The sequence below is a fragment of the Mus musculus genome, chromosome 17 (genome assembly GCF_000001635.26).
Source record: "Mus musculus strain C57BL/6J chromosome 17, GRCm38.p6 C57BL/6J".
Taxonomy (NCBI): Eukaryota; Metazoa; Chordata; class Mammalia; order Rodentia; family Muridae; genus Mus; species Mus musculus.
In genome coordinates, this window is record NC_000083.6 from 48,120,985 (window position 1) to 48,134,307 (window position 13,323).

Here is a 13,323-nt window from a genome sequence, read left to right on the forward strand (position 1 = left end):
CCTGTATACACACCTATGAGCACACCTGTGTGGACACTTGTTGAGCACATCTGTGAGCAGTCAGGCCCACTGAGTTTCACTCTGTCACCTGCACAGCTGCTTGTAGAAATAGCACCTACCTTGCAAGGTCATTGTGAGGATCTGGGAGGTATTGTATGTAAAAGCTTGCTGCTCAGTGAACATCAGGTAATATTACTAAGTGTAAAATCAGAATGGAGACATAGATCACTTGGTAGTCTGCTTGCCTAGGAGGCCCAAAGCCTCCAGTACCATATAAACTAGGCATGGTGGCACACACCTGCGATCGTAACACTCAGGTGGTGGTGGTGGGAGGATCAGAAGTTCAAAATCATCGTTGGCTGCATTTCTAGTTTTTCCTTTAAAATGTGTATTTCTCATCTCCATATAGGCCTAATAAGTGAAGTATCACGTCATTAGTTTAGTTTAGTTTGGTTTTGTTTTTTTCCAAGACAGGGTTTCCTTGTGTAGCCCTGGCTGTCCTGAAACTCACTCTGTACACGACGCTGGTCTCAAATTCATAGATTCACCTGCTTTTGCCTTCTGGGTATTGGGATTAAAGGCCTGCACCACCATGCCTTGGCTAAAAGCTTCAAGATTGTTTTTGTTTATTTATTCAAAAAATGGGGCTCACCAATTGTCTTAGGATTTACTGCTGTGAACAGACAGCATGACCAAGGCAACTCTTATAAGGACATCATTTTATTGGTGCTGGCGTACAGGTTCAGAGGTTCAGTCCATTATCATCCAGGCAGGAACATGGCATCATCCAGGCATGCATGATGCAGGAGAAGCTGAGAGTTCTACATCTTCATCTGAAGGCTGCTTGCAGAATACTGACATCCCTGAAGCTAGGATGAGTGTCTTAAAGCCCACACCCACAGTGACACACCTCTCTCCAACAAGGCCACACCTCCAAATAGTGCCACACCCTGGGCCAAGCATATTCAAACCATCACACCAATTTAACAATAAAAACTATGTTCCAGGGGAGGCAGGACATCAGCTATGATCATGTAATCCCTATGTTGCATAGGCTAAGGCAGGAGGATTGTGAATTTAAGGTCAGCTCGAAACACACAGTGAGATCCTGTCTCAACAAAACGAAACACACCCTAAACTGAAAACTGAAAACCAACCAAATAAAACAAAACAAAACCAACCAATCAAGTAACCAACCAACCAACCAGCCAAACAAACAAATAAACAACCCTTCCCCCAAATCACCCCAAACCAAAACCAAAACCAAAAAACCCCAATCAATCAGACAACACATTAAAAAACAAACCCAAACAAAACCCAGGGCTGAGTCCTGGAGACCTGGCTCAGTGGTTAAGAGAGCATACTGCCCTTACAGAGGATCCAAGTTCAGTTCCAAAACCCATGTCTGTAACCCTGGCTCCAGGGATCCCATGCCCGCTTCTGCATCCTTCAGGCTCTTTGTACTCACATGAACCCTGACGTGCACACACACCTGCATTCTGTGTGCACATAATAAAAAGTAAAATAAACTGTGGTTCTACTTATACTCTTTCTAAATATCAAGCACCCTCCCAGTGCCTGCTCTCAGCAAAACATCAAATGCCCTCTCACAAGACGGCTTCCAGAAAATCATTGCATGACACAACTGAGTTTTTAAGAAGCCAGAAACTTCCACTTCATAAAATGGTAGGGTTCAACATGGCTTTTTTGGATCTCCTCTGTGTTGGGTACCATATCCTCTTTGCTACCCTTCTATTTGCCTACTCACCTAACCTTCCCGTTATCCCCTGTCCCATAATGTCCCTCCCTCTCAGGCTGCTTTCTTACCCCCTGTCTTCTACAGACAGTCCAAGTTAAACACACAGTTCTAAAGATTTAACAATGGAACTCACACACCAGAGAGAACATGTTGTGTTTGTCTCTCTGAGCTGTGTACCTCACATCATGTAATTTTTTTCCAGTTCCACCCATTTACCTGAAATTTTCATAATTGGATTTTTCTCTACAACTGAATGAATTCCATTGTATACAGACGCCACATTTTTGGTACACAGCCAACAGGTGACGGCCATCTAGGCCATTTCTCTGTCTTAGCTATTGAGATAGAGCAGTATTGGGCATGAATGAGTCCATGTCTCCCTTTTATCAGAGTCCATTAGGTTTATGCCCAGGAATGGCATAGTTGGGCCACATGGCAAGTGCGTTTCTGGCTTTTGAGGAGCCATGCTAATTCCCAAAGTGACTATAACAGTCAACACTCCCATTAAGGTTCCCTCTTTCCCCACATCCTCCCTAACGTTTATTTTCCTAATCTTAACTATTCTTATTGAGCCAAGAAGAAATTTCAAGACAGATTTAATTTGCATTTCCCTGATAGCTAGTGACTTTGGACACTTTAATATTTTGTAGTGGCTTAGAGAGATGGCTAAGAACATTGGTTAAGAACACTTACTGTTCTTACAGAGGACTGAGTTCACTTCCCAGGACCCACATTCGGTAGCTCACAAATGTCTGTAACTGCAGCTCAGGGGGATCCAATGCTGTGTTGCAGTCTTCATGGACACTTCACTCCTGTGCATAGACCCACACACAGATCACACATTCACACAGTTGAAAATAAAAATAAAATCTTTCTTAAACCCTATTTTGTATCTATTTATACTTTTCTGGGAACTCTGTTTAGTTCTATTTCTGTTTTTTAAATTGGGTTGTTATTGTTGTAAGCTTTTTAGTTCTTGGAATATTCTGGACAGAAATCGTCTATCAGATGCCCAGCTGGAAATAATTGTTTCCCATTCAGTAGGCTGCCTCTTCAGCTGCTTCAGTCCCCAATGCAATTAATGAGCTTTTTAAACTTCGTTAGGTCCCACAGGTTGGTTATTGGTACCATTTCCTACATGACAAGGGTCCTATCCAGAAAGTTCTTACCTGATCCTATATCCCATGGTGTATACCCAATGATTTCCTGTAGACATTTCAGGGTTTGGGGTTTAATATTGAGATATTTGACTGATTTGGAATTAATTGGTATATATATGAATATATATAGTGAGAGAAGGGTCAAATTTCATTTATTACATGTAGATAACCAATTTCCCCCACATCATGTGTTAAAGATGCTGCCCTTCCCCCTCAAATGTATGTTTTTGGCATCTTTATCAGAAACCAGGTTGCCATGGGTGTACCGACATTATCTGGGTCCTTAAGTATATTCTATCGATCAGTGATTCCATTTTTTTGTGCATTGCTTGTTTATTTGTTTTGTGTCAGCTCTATAGTGGTTTTGCTACTATGGCTGTTGTGCTTATAAAAAGATAAAGAGGAGAGGAATATGTTTTGGTGGAACTGTATACAGGTATAGGGGAAGGGGGTGCCTCTGTAGGCCCTTTCTCCTGAGGGAACAGACACAGGTATAGTATAGAATAGAGCTTACTCAGGGCATGGGGAGGGCATTAAGAGGGTAGTAGGGACAGAGAAGGCAGAGAGAGGGAGAGGGAGAGGGAGAGGGAGAAGGCAAGGGCAAGGGAGAGGGAGAGGGAGAGGGAGAGGGAGAGAGAGAGTAGAGGAATAGAGGAGTAGAGGCTGGCCATGAGTGCATGGAGGGAGTGGAAATGAGAAGAGAGCAGGAAGGGGTGATAGAACAAAGCAGGGGCAAGAAGGCAAGAACAAGAGAGATTGGAGGGGTAAAGCAGCCCCTTTTATAGTGAATCTGGTACACCTGGTTGTTGCTAGGTAACAGGGTCAGAGCTAAGACAAAATGCTAACAATGGCTCTGTAGTATATAACTTGATATGAGAGATGGTGATATCTCTGGTAGTGTTTATATTATTCAGGATTGCTTTGGCTATACAGGGATCTTTTATGCTTCCATATAAATTTTAAGATTGTTTAACCAATTTATGTGAAGAGTTGCACTGAACTTTTGATTAAAACTGCACTCAATCTGTAGATTGCTTTCGGTAAAGTGGCCATGTCCACTATTTAAATTTTACCAATCCATGTGCACAGGAGGGCTCTTAGGTGTCTTCTTCAATTTCTCTCTTCGCATTTTAAAGAACATGTGTGCAGGCATTTCTAGGAAAGTGCATTTGGAGACCAGTGGTCAACTTTGGATGTTACTTCTCGAGTGCCATTCATACACTTTCTTCTTTAACACAGGTTCTTATGCTAACGTGGAACTGAACTTGCCAAGTACACTAGACTGCAGGCCAGTAAACCTTAGGAAACGACATGTGTCTGTTTCTATAGAGGTGGAATTAAAGTCTGCTGTATCATAACCAGCTGTGCATTGATCTTGGGTTCTCAAGCTTGAGTGGCAAGCACTACACCAACTGGGCCTTGACTGGGCTTCTGCTTGGTGTAGAGAGAATCTCTTATAAGCGTCACCTGTCAATAAAGAAGGCAATGGCCAATGAGCTGAGGCAGGGCTTAGGAGGTGGAACATGAGCTCAAGTGAGAGTGAGAGCGCGAGCGAGAGCACGGTTCTGGGAAATAGAGATGGTAGAAATTTGCCCTGGGAACTAAGACATAAGAAAACAGGAGGAAAACACCAGCAGTCACGGGGATGAAGCCAGGTTAGAATGAAAGGGATTAAGTTAAGAGCTAATTGGAGAGCAAGTTGAATCCTATAGCATTTATTAATCAACAAGAAGACTCAGAGTCATTACTTCAGGGAACAGAGAAGTGCTGGGTAGAAAAGCCCAGGAAGTAACAGTTTGGTTCTTTTGGCAGGAAAAGTCACATAGTCATACTGAGGTGATCATTTTCTGGATCAATTCTCTAAAGATCCACTCAGAGCACCAACATAAAGTGAATTCCACTGAGGCCTCTCCCAGCAGACTGGAGCCTGTGGGGCTGTAAATACCCTCATCAATGCCACCACAGGGTAGAGTTACACAGAGAGCCATGTTCACAGTGAACCATCCTTATGTGACAGACGCACACCTCAATACCTGGGGTCTTCACAGGAGGAGGATGGGAAAGTCTCCCTGACAGGAATGTGCTTTCCTGACCTGAGATGAGTGTTTCAGTCACTCCTCAGCCTTCTGGCTGATTTCAAGTGAGCTGGATGCTATGTGGTGATGTGTTTGCTCTTGGGAACCCTGGGATGAAGTTGGCTCGCGCCACTGCTAAAGTAGAAGGAACTAATTTACCATTCTTTTCCCACCCACAGGGTCACTTGGTCAGTAGAACCCAAAGAGGTGGAATCAAGAAAATGCCTATGTGTCTCAGAGAGAGCACTGAAGCCATAGGCTACCTGGGCTGAGACTGAGAGGCAAAAGTGAAGAGGTCAGCTCAGAGCTGTTAGAAAATTCAACTGGACCTCTCTCCTCCTGGAAGAGACATGTCAGAGAGCACATAGGCCAGAACAGAAAGACTGAGTAAGCCCCTACTACCTCATTCCCCAAAGACCAGTCAGTTTAAAGGGCACACTGTTCTGCCAATCATATGGTGCTTAGTTGTTGATGCTCTAATCTGCCCCAGGAAACCATATCAAAACTTGCTAAATGGGCCACCAAGGTTGCCGCCTCTCATTTGGGACTGGGATGACCCTAGTGCACTGGAATTATAAGTTCCTCTTGCATTTTGCATGGATTCCCTGCTCCATATGGTTCACTCAGGGGGTCCCCACTAAGCTAAGCCTTGCCAGAGTCTTATGAAAGAAGGTGAGATGGGGGTAGAGGCACACAGGAGGCAGTCTGAAATAGGATCCTTCCCCCTGACATGACAACTGAGTTGTCTCAGTCCAGGCAAAAAGGCATTCAGCTAGCAGCAGAGCCTGGCTCTCCATCTCCCTGCCTATGGAGCCCTCGAGCAAAGGAACTCTCTAGACTTCATTCCTGCCAGGAGGAAATGTCCTGCTGCTCCTGCACCTTGACTATCATGGGTTTCACTGAGGAGTCATGAATGATCAAACGCACATAGCACCTTGATGCCATGTCCTGATGCAGTCCTTCAATGCCATTTCTTCCTCCAGATGTCTTCCAGGCAACAACATCCAGCTTAACTCGATTTCTCTCTTGGAGCTGCATTATTGTCAAGGTGGGATCTTGTCTTCTTGGTCCATGGATGGGAGTGTTCAGAGGACCACAGATGAAGGCAGAAATCTGAGTGTCTGACTCCCAGAGAGGAAGGCCCAGAGTAGGAGGGGAGGCTGCTACATGAGCAAGGGCCCTGCCAAGATGACTAGAATTGTACCATCTAAGAAAGAGACAAGGGGTGGGGATATCAATGGTGACCTCTAATCTTGACTCCCAAAAAAGGAGACAGGAGAAGCACAGGGCTCTGTCTTTATTTCAGACAAACCTACCTATTTAGGGGGAATGACAAGAGTGTGCTGGGAATTGATTCCTCTTTTTTGAGGGTGCAGAGCACATTTCTAAGATGATGGATAAAATGAGGAGAGTGGTGACCAAGCCAGCTCAATCAGTCAATGGGTTCTCCAAGAAGGGTGTAAGGATTGAAAAGAAGGAAGACAATTAGACAACACTGTAGCATGACCCCAGCCAGTTCTGAGGCTGAAAGAGGTTTCTTTTTTTTTTTCTAGTATGCTTTTATACCAATTCATCTACATACAAATAATAAATCAGTTCTGGGTCAGAGAATAAGCAAGGCAATAAACAAAATCCAGTAAACACCGTTTCTAGGGGCTAGTCAGGATGACCAAGACAAAAGGACTGCCACACATGCCTTAGCTGAGCCTGCTCTGAGTTTGCATTAGCTCAAAGATAAATGTTCTTAACCTGGGCCTATTTCCAGATCAATGTCAGTGTAGTGGCTATTCCTGGTTGTCATTTTTACTATATCTGGGATGATCTACAATCCGGAATTGGAAGGCTCACTAGATCTTAATCTGGAGGCTGGGAGATAGAAGTTTCAGACCTGGATCCTGGTATGGACATCTTGAGGCATAGTGGCTATGGATTCCAGAAGATTAAGACTGGGAGTTCAAGGTCATCTGGGATTAAAGGCATAGTGGCACACACCTTTAATCTGGGCTACACCTTCTGCTGGAGATCTATATAAGGACATTGGAAGAAGGAAGGCTTGCTCTTTTCCTGCTTGCCTTGTGGGACTGAGCAACTGCTAGATCCTTAGATTTCCATTCACAGCTGCTGCTGACCATTGTTGGGAGTTAGGTTGCAGAGTGTAAGTACAAATTCTTTTACTATATAGAGACTACCCATAAGGTCTGTGACTCTAGCGAACCCTGAGTAAAACCCTGAGTAATGAAATGTAACCCTGCCTAGGCTTACAATTTTTGTCCTGCCGTCGTATCAAAATCCTGCCAAGTTTCTAGAAGAGGCCCCAAAAGCTCTCCACAAAGTGGGCAGGACCAGCTGAGGACATCTTATGCCTTAGATGTCACCCATGATTACAGCCTCAATTCATGTCATATAGTTCCTGTTTAGCCCCCATCTCAGCTCCTCCTTTGACATAGACTTGGCTTAAGGTCAGGAGTTACTGTTGTGTGCCTTCATGGCCTGTCGTCCAAATGACTTCTGTGTGACAATGAATAAGACCGTGAATACCAGTGTCTTGCTGAGGAGTCCACAGACCACGGGAATAGTAACACTGGATACAGAGCCCCTGCAGAGAGAAGAGATTGAAGGTCAGTGCAATGGCCAGCCATGCTGCAGAATCTAGTTAATTCTTCCTACATTGGACATGCATGCAGTGGAGTATAGAGATCAGGTCCAGGAGATGCATAAAGAAGGAAGGGATAACCCAGCATCTTGGCCTTCTGTGTGGAATGAATGAAGCCCACATCTAGGGAACGTTATCTTATCTTTCTGACCTCCTCTGGGGACAGTCACTGAACCTTTAGTCTTTTCCATTGAGAATCCAGGAAGAACCCAACCTCACTGAAAATCCCACTTTGGATTTGTCATGAGTTTAGCAAAATATTTCTCCAAGTTCCAGGTAGAGAGCAATAGATGTAAGGAAGAGACACACAGAGAAGAGAGAGAGAGAGAGAGAGACCTGCCTGACCCTGGGCAGGTAGGGAAGCAGAGGACACAGGTCTCTGCATGATGGGACACAGGGACAAAGGGAGCACATGACAATGAGTCAGACAAAGGCCACTTAGAGTACACAGAGCCTTCTGAAGGTTCTGCTACTTTCCAGTCAGTGACTGTGTGCCACTTTGGTGACTATGCCTTTAACACTTGGGCCTCTGCAGAACACATCAGACCCAGTGTGCACCCGCCATCTCTCCAGCAGGCAACATTAAGATCCACTAACCTGACACACATGCCCCTCTTTTATAGTTACTATTGGATATTGATGTGTTTTCATTTAAATGTTGAATTAACACAGAGAGAAAATGTTTCCTTCATTCCAACTAATCTAAAATGCCTTCTCACTGCCTTGACCAGTCTTTATTCATTCTCAGACCTAATTCATCATGACACTAATTCTAATTAGTTTAAAAATCACGTATTTGTATATAATCTCCATAGGGAATTTGATCATGTATGTCCCTCTGCATATCATCACCTATGCCAGCCACCTTCTGAACATCATACTTCGCAGATTATTTGAAATTCACACTGTACCGTCTTGCCTGCCAAATTGTCCTTCAACCTCCATACCTAATGTCCATGATTCCAATTTCAAAAAATGCATAATTTCCTGTCCATCAGAAAAAGCTCAATCCTTTGTCCGTACTAGTTATTGATATTATTTTTAGTTTTCTAAATTTTTATTTTTATTTATGTACACATAGTGGTGTCTTATGCATACATTTGTGCATGTGAGTGCAGTGGCCACAGAGGCCAGAAGAGGTCCAGTGATGTCTTGAAACTGGCCATATAAATGGTTGTGAGTTGCTTGACATGAACACTTAGAACTGACCTTGGGCCTTTTGCAAGGCCAGCAAGCTCTCTTAACTGCTGAGCCATATCTCCAGTCCATTCAAAAATAAAAATCACTTATCTATGTACAATTTCCATGAGAATTTGAGCATGTATGTCATGGTGGATATCATCACACATACAAGCTGTCTTCTGAATTCCATAATTTGGAGCTTTTTCACAGTGCATAGTGAGTCAGGGGTACTGCAGGTTAGCCAACACGTGCTTAGGATTTAAAATATTCCTGCTGGGGCCTAGTGTGCAGCTCAAGCATGGGCTAAGAATGCCTGAGGCCCTGGGTTCTGTCCTCAGCACTAAGAAAATAGAAATCATACTAAAATAGACTTGATGCAGAATGAAATAATTATGACGATATAGACTGGGCCTAATCAGAGACTTCAGGTCACTGGTGATATCTATGAATTCATCCTCCCATTTAGTTATTGCATTTTCCACCGGTTTCTTCAACCATTCATCTATTTTCCACCATCCCTCCATACACATAACCATCACCTATCCATTCCCCCATCCTCAAAGAGATAATGGGACCCAGACCCCAGATTATTTTCTGCATAGCTTGGCTCTGGAGAAAGGCTTTGCTGTATGCTGCTCTTTCCATGGTCCTGTCACAGGTTTAAAGCTGTGTGTGTTGAGGCCTCTAGAACTTCCAGACAAATCAGACTCCTCTCAAATTTATAAGCCAATTAGCTCCCCAAGGCTTGTTAAATTGATGGTAAGCTGGCCAACACAATTGCCTGTTACAAATCTGAAATATTTTTCTAAAACCCTGATACCAGTGGTTGTAGATGTGGCTTGGAGGTAAAGCATCTATTTGCATGGGTGAGGCTCTAATTTCCTTCCCCAGCACTGGTAACAGCAGCAGCAGCAGCAACAACAGCAACAGCAACAACAACAACAACAACAACAACAACAACAAAATCACTGAGAATTTATGTCCAGAATTTGTCATCCCATCAATGTAGAGTAAGGTACTCACACCAGTGTTGAAATTAAAAAAGAAAATAAATTTGTAAGCAAAGCAAAGCAAAAGCAAAACCTGGAGAGAGTTATCACCTTAATTGCAAGAGCCATGGGACTAGGTGGGCATGGTGGTTCACCCCTTTAATACCCGCACGTGGGAGGCAGCAGTCGAGTTTGCAACTAGCCTGGTCAACACAGAGTTCAAGGATAGACAAGGCTACACAGGTCTTGTCTCAAAAAAAAAAAAATTGTGCGTCCCTCCAACTTTGATGTCCCTACAATACAGGCAACTAAAGCTACAGAGGTTCCTGACATATTGGAAGTCACACAGTCTGCCTGCCAGGAGAATCCAGGCTCAGAGTATTCCACTACACTATTCCACTCCTGGGTCAGCAGGGTTGATAGGCTTCCTCAACTATGCCATTTCTCTTCTCTTATTTCTGATGCAAAAGAAATGCAGAAGATGAGCTGGGGAAGACAGGAACCCCCTCCTCAGTCAGTCACCACCTGTCAGCTCTAAGGAAATTTTCACACAGTCTGGGGTGACTTGAGTCTGCTCCTGCCCCACACCCCACCCCACCCCTGCATCATTCTTATCTTCTAAATCCTCTCAGGACAAGGGCTGGAGTCAAAAAGTGTTCAAACAAGGAGCCTGTGGGCATCAGAACACATTGGCAACACGTGCCATGTTTGTGAAATTGACATCAGGGTCTGTAGAGAAGACAGCAATGGTTGGCTTGGGTTTTGGTTACACACCTGGCAGCAATGGAGATCGGGTCCTGTGTGGTCCTAAAAGTGTGAGCTCTCAGAGTTGGAAATGTCCCATTGGCAGGAGCACTTGAATCATCTGCAAGAAGGCCCATAGAATGGACGGGTAAATGGATGGATGAGAAGTAGATGGATAAAAGATTAGGGAGAGAGAGAAAAAAATGGAGCTCATCAGAGAAACAAAGACAGCAGTTCAAGGATCAAGGTTTCTTTTGCTAAAATCCAAAGAAATAGTGTAAAGTCTTCCTGAGTCAGAGGCAATAAAAAAGGAACAGAAGAAAAAAAGGAAAAAGGATGGAAGGAGGCATGAGGAGAGACTTCTCCAGTAGTTAGAGTTGTGTGAATTCTCTTAGCTGCTGCTGTTCACTCTCTACCCACCCTATCCTCTCCATGACACTGGTTCCACTACCTCTGTAAATCATGTTTCCACATACTTTCTACATGTAAATCATGTCACTCTCAAGTTTGGTGCAATGGCCACCCACACGATTGTATAGGAAATTCTTCCCACATACTCTTTTCAAGCTAGGTCCTTCTTGCAGCTTTCCACAGCCTTTGGCCCTGTGCCATTCACAGGTTCACTTCCTAGAATAACTAATTAGAAATGCATGCACTGGAGAGTATAGAGCTCAGGTCTAGGAGACCCATAAAGGAGGAAGGGCTAACCCTGCATCTTGGCCTTCTATGTGGAATGAGTGAGGCTCACATAAAGGAGATGTCACCTCTGTGGTCAGTACTCTGACCCTCTTCTGGGGGTAGTCACTGTACCTTTAACCTTATTTCCTCATCCAAAAATTATGAGAACCCAACCTCACTGAAAAGCCCACTTCTGATTTGTCAAAAGTTTAGTAAAATCTTTCTCCAAGTTCCAGGTAGGGAGCAATAGATGTAAGAAAGAGACACACAGAGGAGAGAAAGAGAGAGAACACTGCCTGACCCTGGGCAGATAAGGACACACAGACTCTGTTTGACTCCCAAGGACAAAAGGAGTAGGTGACAGTGCATCACAAGGAGGCCACATGGAGGATTAATGACATATACTTGTTTGTGTGGGGGTGGTGTCTCTGCAAACCATGGCCAGCAGAGGGTCCATTTGTGTGAGGAAGAAGGAAGTCTGGATCCACCAAATTCAGTAGCTTGTGTTAGTTGAAACTTCTAGGGTCTGACCCTGATCAGTTTATTTCTGGCATACTTAACTATAGCACAATTTAGAAAAATGACTTCCCTGATTGTAATGAACTCAATCCTGTGTATACAACAAAGCTTAAATAACATGATAACATTGAAACTCTTTTCAAAGTACAATGACATCTTCCATGAAGATGGGTTCTATTGATTGAGAAACAATGCTCAAGATAAGGACCTTGGGAGAATGACTGAGAGAAACATGAAAGTTGGCGTGCGGAAGGGGACAGCCAGGCAGGTGTGATGTAACCACACTGATTGTGAGGGCAGAGGTCACCATTGCCAAATTTCTGGCAGAAAACAGGCTTTTTCATCTCTTCCTTTGAAGAGACAACAATGCATGTTTAACAATACTGGTTCCCCTTGTGCTTATATGTAAGCACAAGGCCCTCAGACCCTCTACATATCAGAACTTAATGGCTAACAAATCCAGACATAGCTAATGCCCATAATTTTGGCACTGAGTAGGCTGAGGCCAGAAGATCACAAATCTGCAGCCAGCATGGACCACAGAATGAGACTGCATCTAAGTAAATAAGTAGAATGGAATGGCTTGATCAATGACCTGCTTATTAACTACAGCAAAGATGGCTTAGTGAATAAGTATAGTGCAGTTATACAAAGCAGTGTAAAGTTCTGTTGGTCTGCGTCCAGACTGCAATTCTGCCTCAGCAGTGGCTAGTGATTAGATGTATAGAAATGTAGAAGTGTAGATGTGCAGATATAGAGATTAGATAGACACAGATATAGATTAGATAGATGTATAGATATATGGTGTATATACTGTAGGTGGGGCTTCTGATGCTTTGATCAGGAATCTGCTCGTGAACCCTGAAGGTCCTGTTCACCAATTGGTTCTTGATCAATCAATAAAGATGCTAACAGCCAATGGCTGGGCAGAAGAGGCTGGACTTCTAGTTTCCAAAGACAGGCTAGGAGATACAAGAGGAGGAAAGGGAATTTACCATGCTTCAGGTCAAGAGAGAGCCATCTGCCATGAGGAACATTGGTGGAATGGCCATTGACTGCTTGCCTGATAGGGCCTAGTGTATCAGACAGGAGATTAGAAACACAACTCAGATGAGGGCAGGTTTAGAGCGTCCAGCAAGGAGTAAAGGGAGTGGCAAGCTAGCCTAGGGAAGCTTAGAAATGCCCCGCCACTGAGTTGTAAGGCAGGTTAAAAATAAGCAAGTGTGTGTGTGTGTGTGTGTGTGTGTGTGTGTGTGTGTCTTTCATCCACTGATCCAAGGGAACTAGGGTGGTGGCTGGTAGTGTGGTCCTCCCAGAGGTTAAAGTGGAGTAGTAGAAATTACATGATATAATACATATATTGATAGATGATAGATAGGTAGATGGATAGATAGATAGATAGATAGATAGATAGATAGATAGATAGATAGATATGGGGGCAATATCATAGAAAATCTCTAGGAAATAGAATTGAGCTCAAGTAAAGAATAAAGTGAGGTGGAACAACAATATGAACTAACCAGTACCCCCGGAGCTCCAGTCTCTAGCTGCATATGTATCAGAA

At 43.7% G+C, this 13,323-nt stretch overlaps 1 protein-coding gene across 6 annotated transcripts in view; it reads right to left on the reverse strand.

Moving 5' to 3' along the window:
• Window positions 1–13,323, reverse strand: part of 9830107B12Rik (RIKEN cDNA 9830107B12 gene) — a 46,492-nt gene that overhangs the window by 21,169 nt on the left and 12,000 nt on the right. For 2 of the 6 annotated variants that reach the window (NM_001177897.1, NM_001177896.1), the window contains exons 3-4: window positions 10,593–10,683; window positions 4,621–7,590 (exon numbers count right to left, since the gene is read on the reverse strand). In NM_001177897.1, coding sequence (NP_001171368.1) covers window positions 7,455–7,590; window positions 10,593–10,683 — 227 coding nt within the window. In that variant the 3' untranslated portion in view covers window positions 4,621–7,454. Of the gene's footprint in view, window positions 1–2,452; window positions 2,572–4,620; window positions 7,591–10,592; window positions 10,684–13,323 lie in introns of those variants that run through there. The other 4 variants (XM_017317512.1, XM_017317513.1, XM_017317514.1 and 1 more) reach the window with 4 other exon arrangements.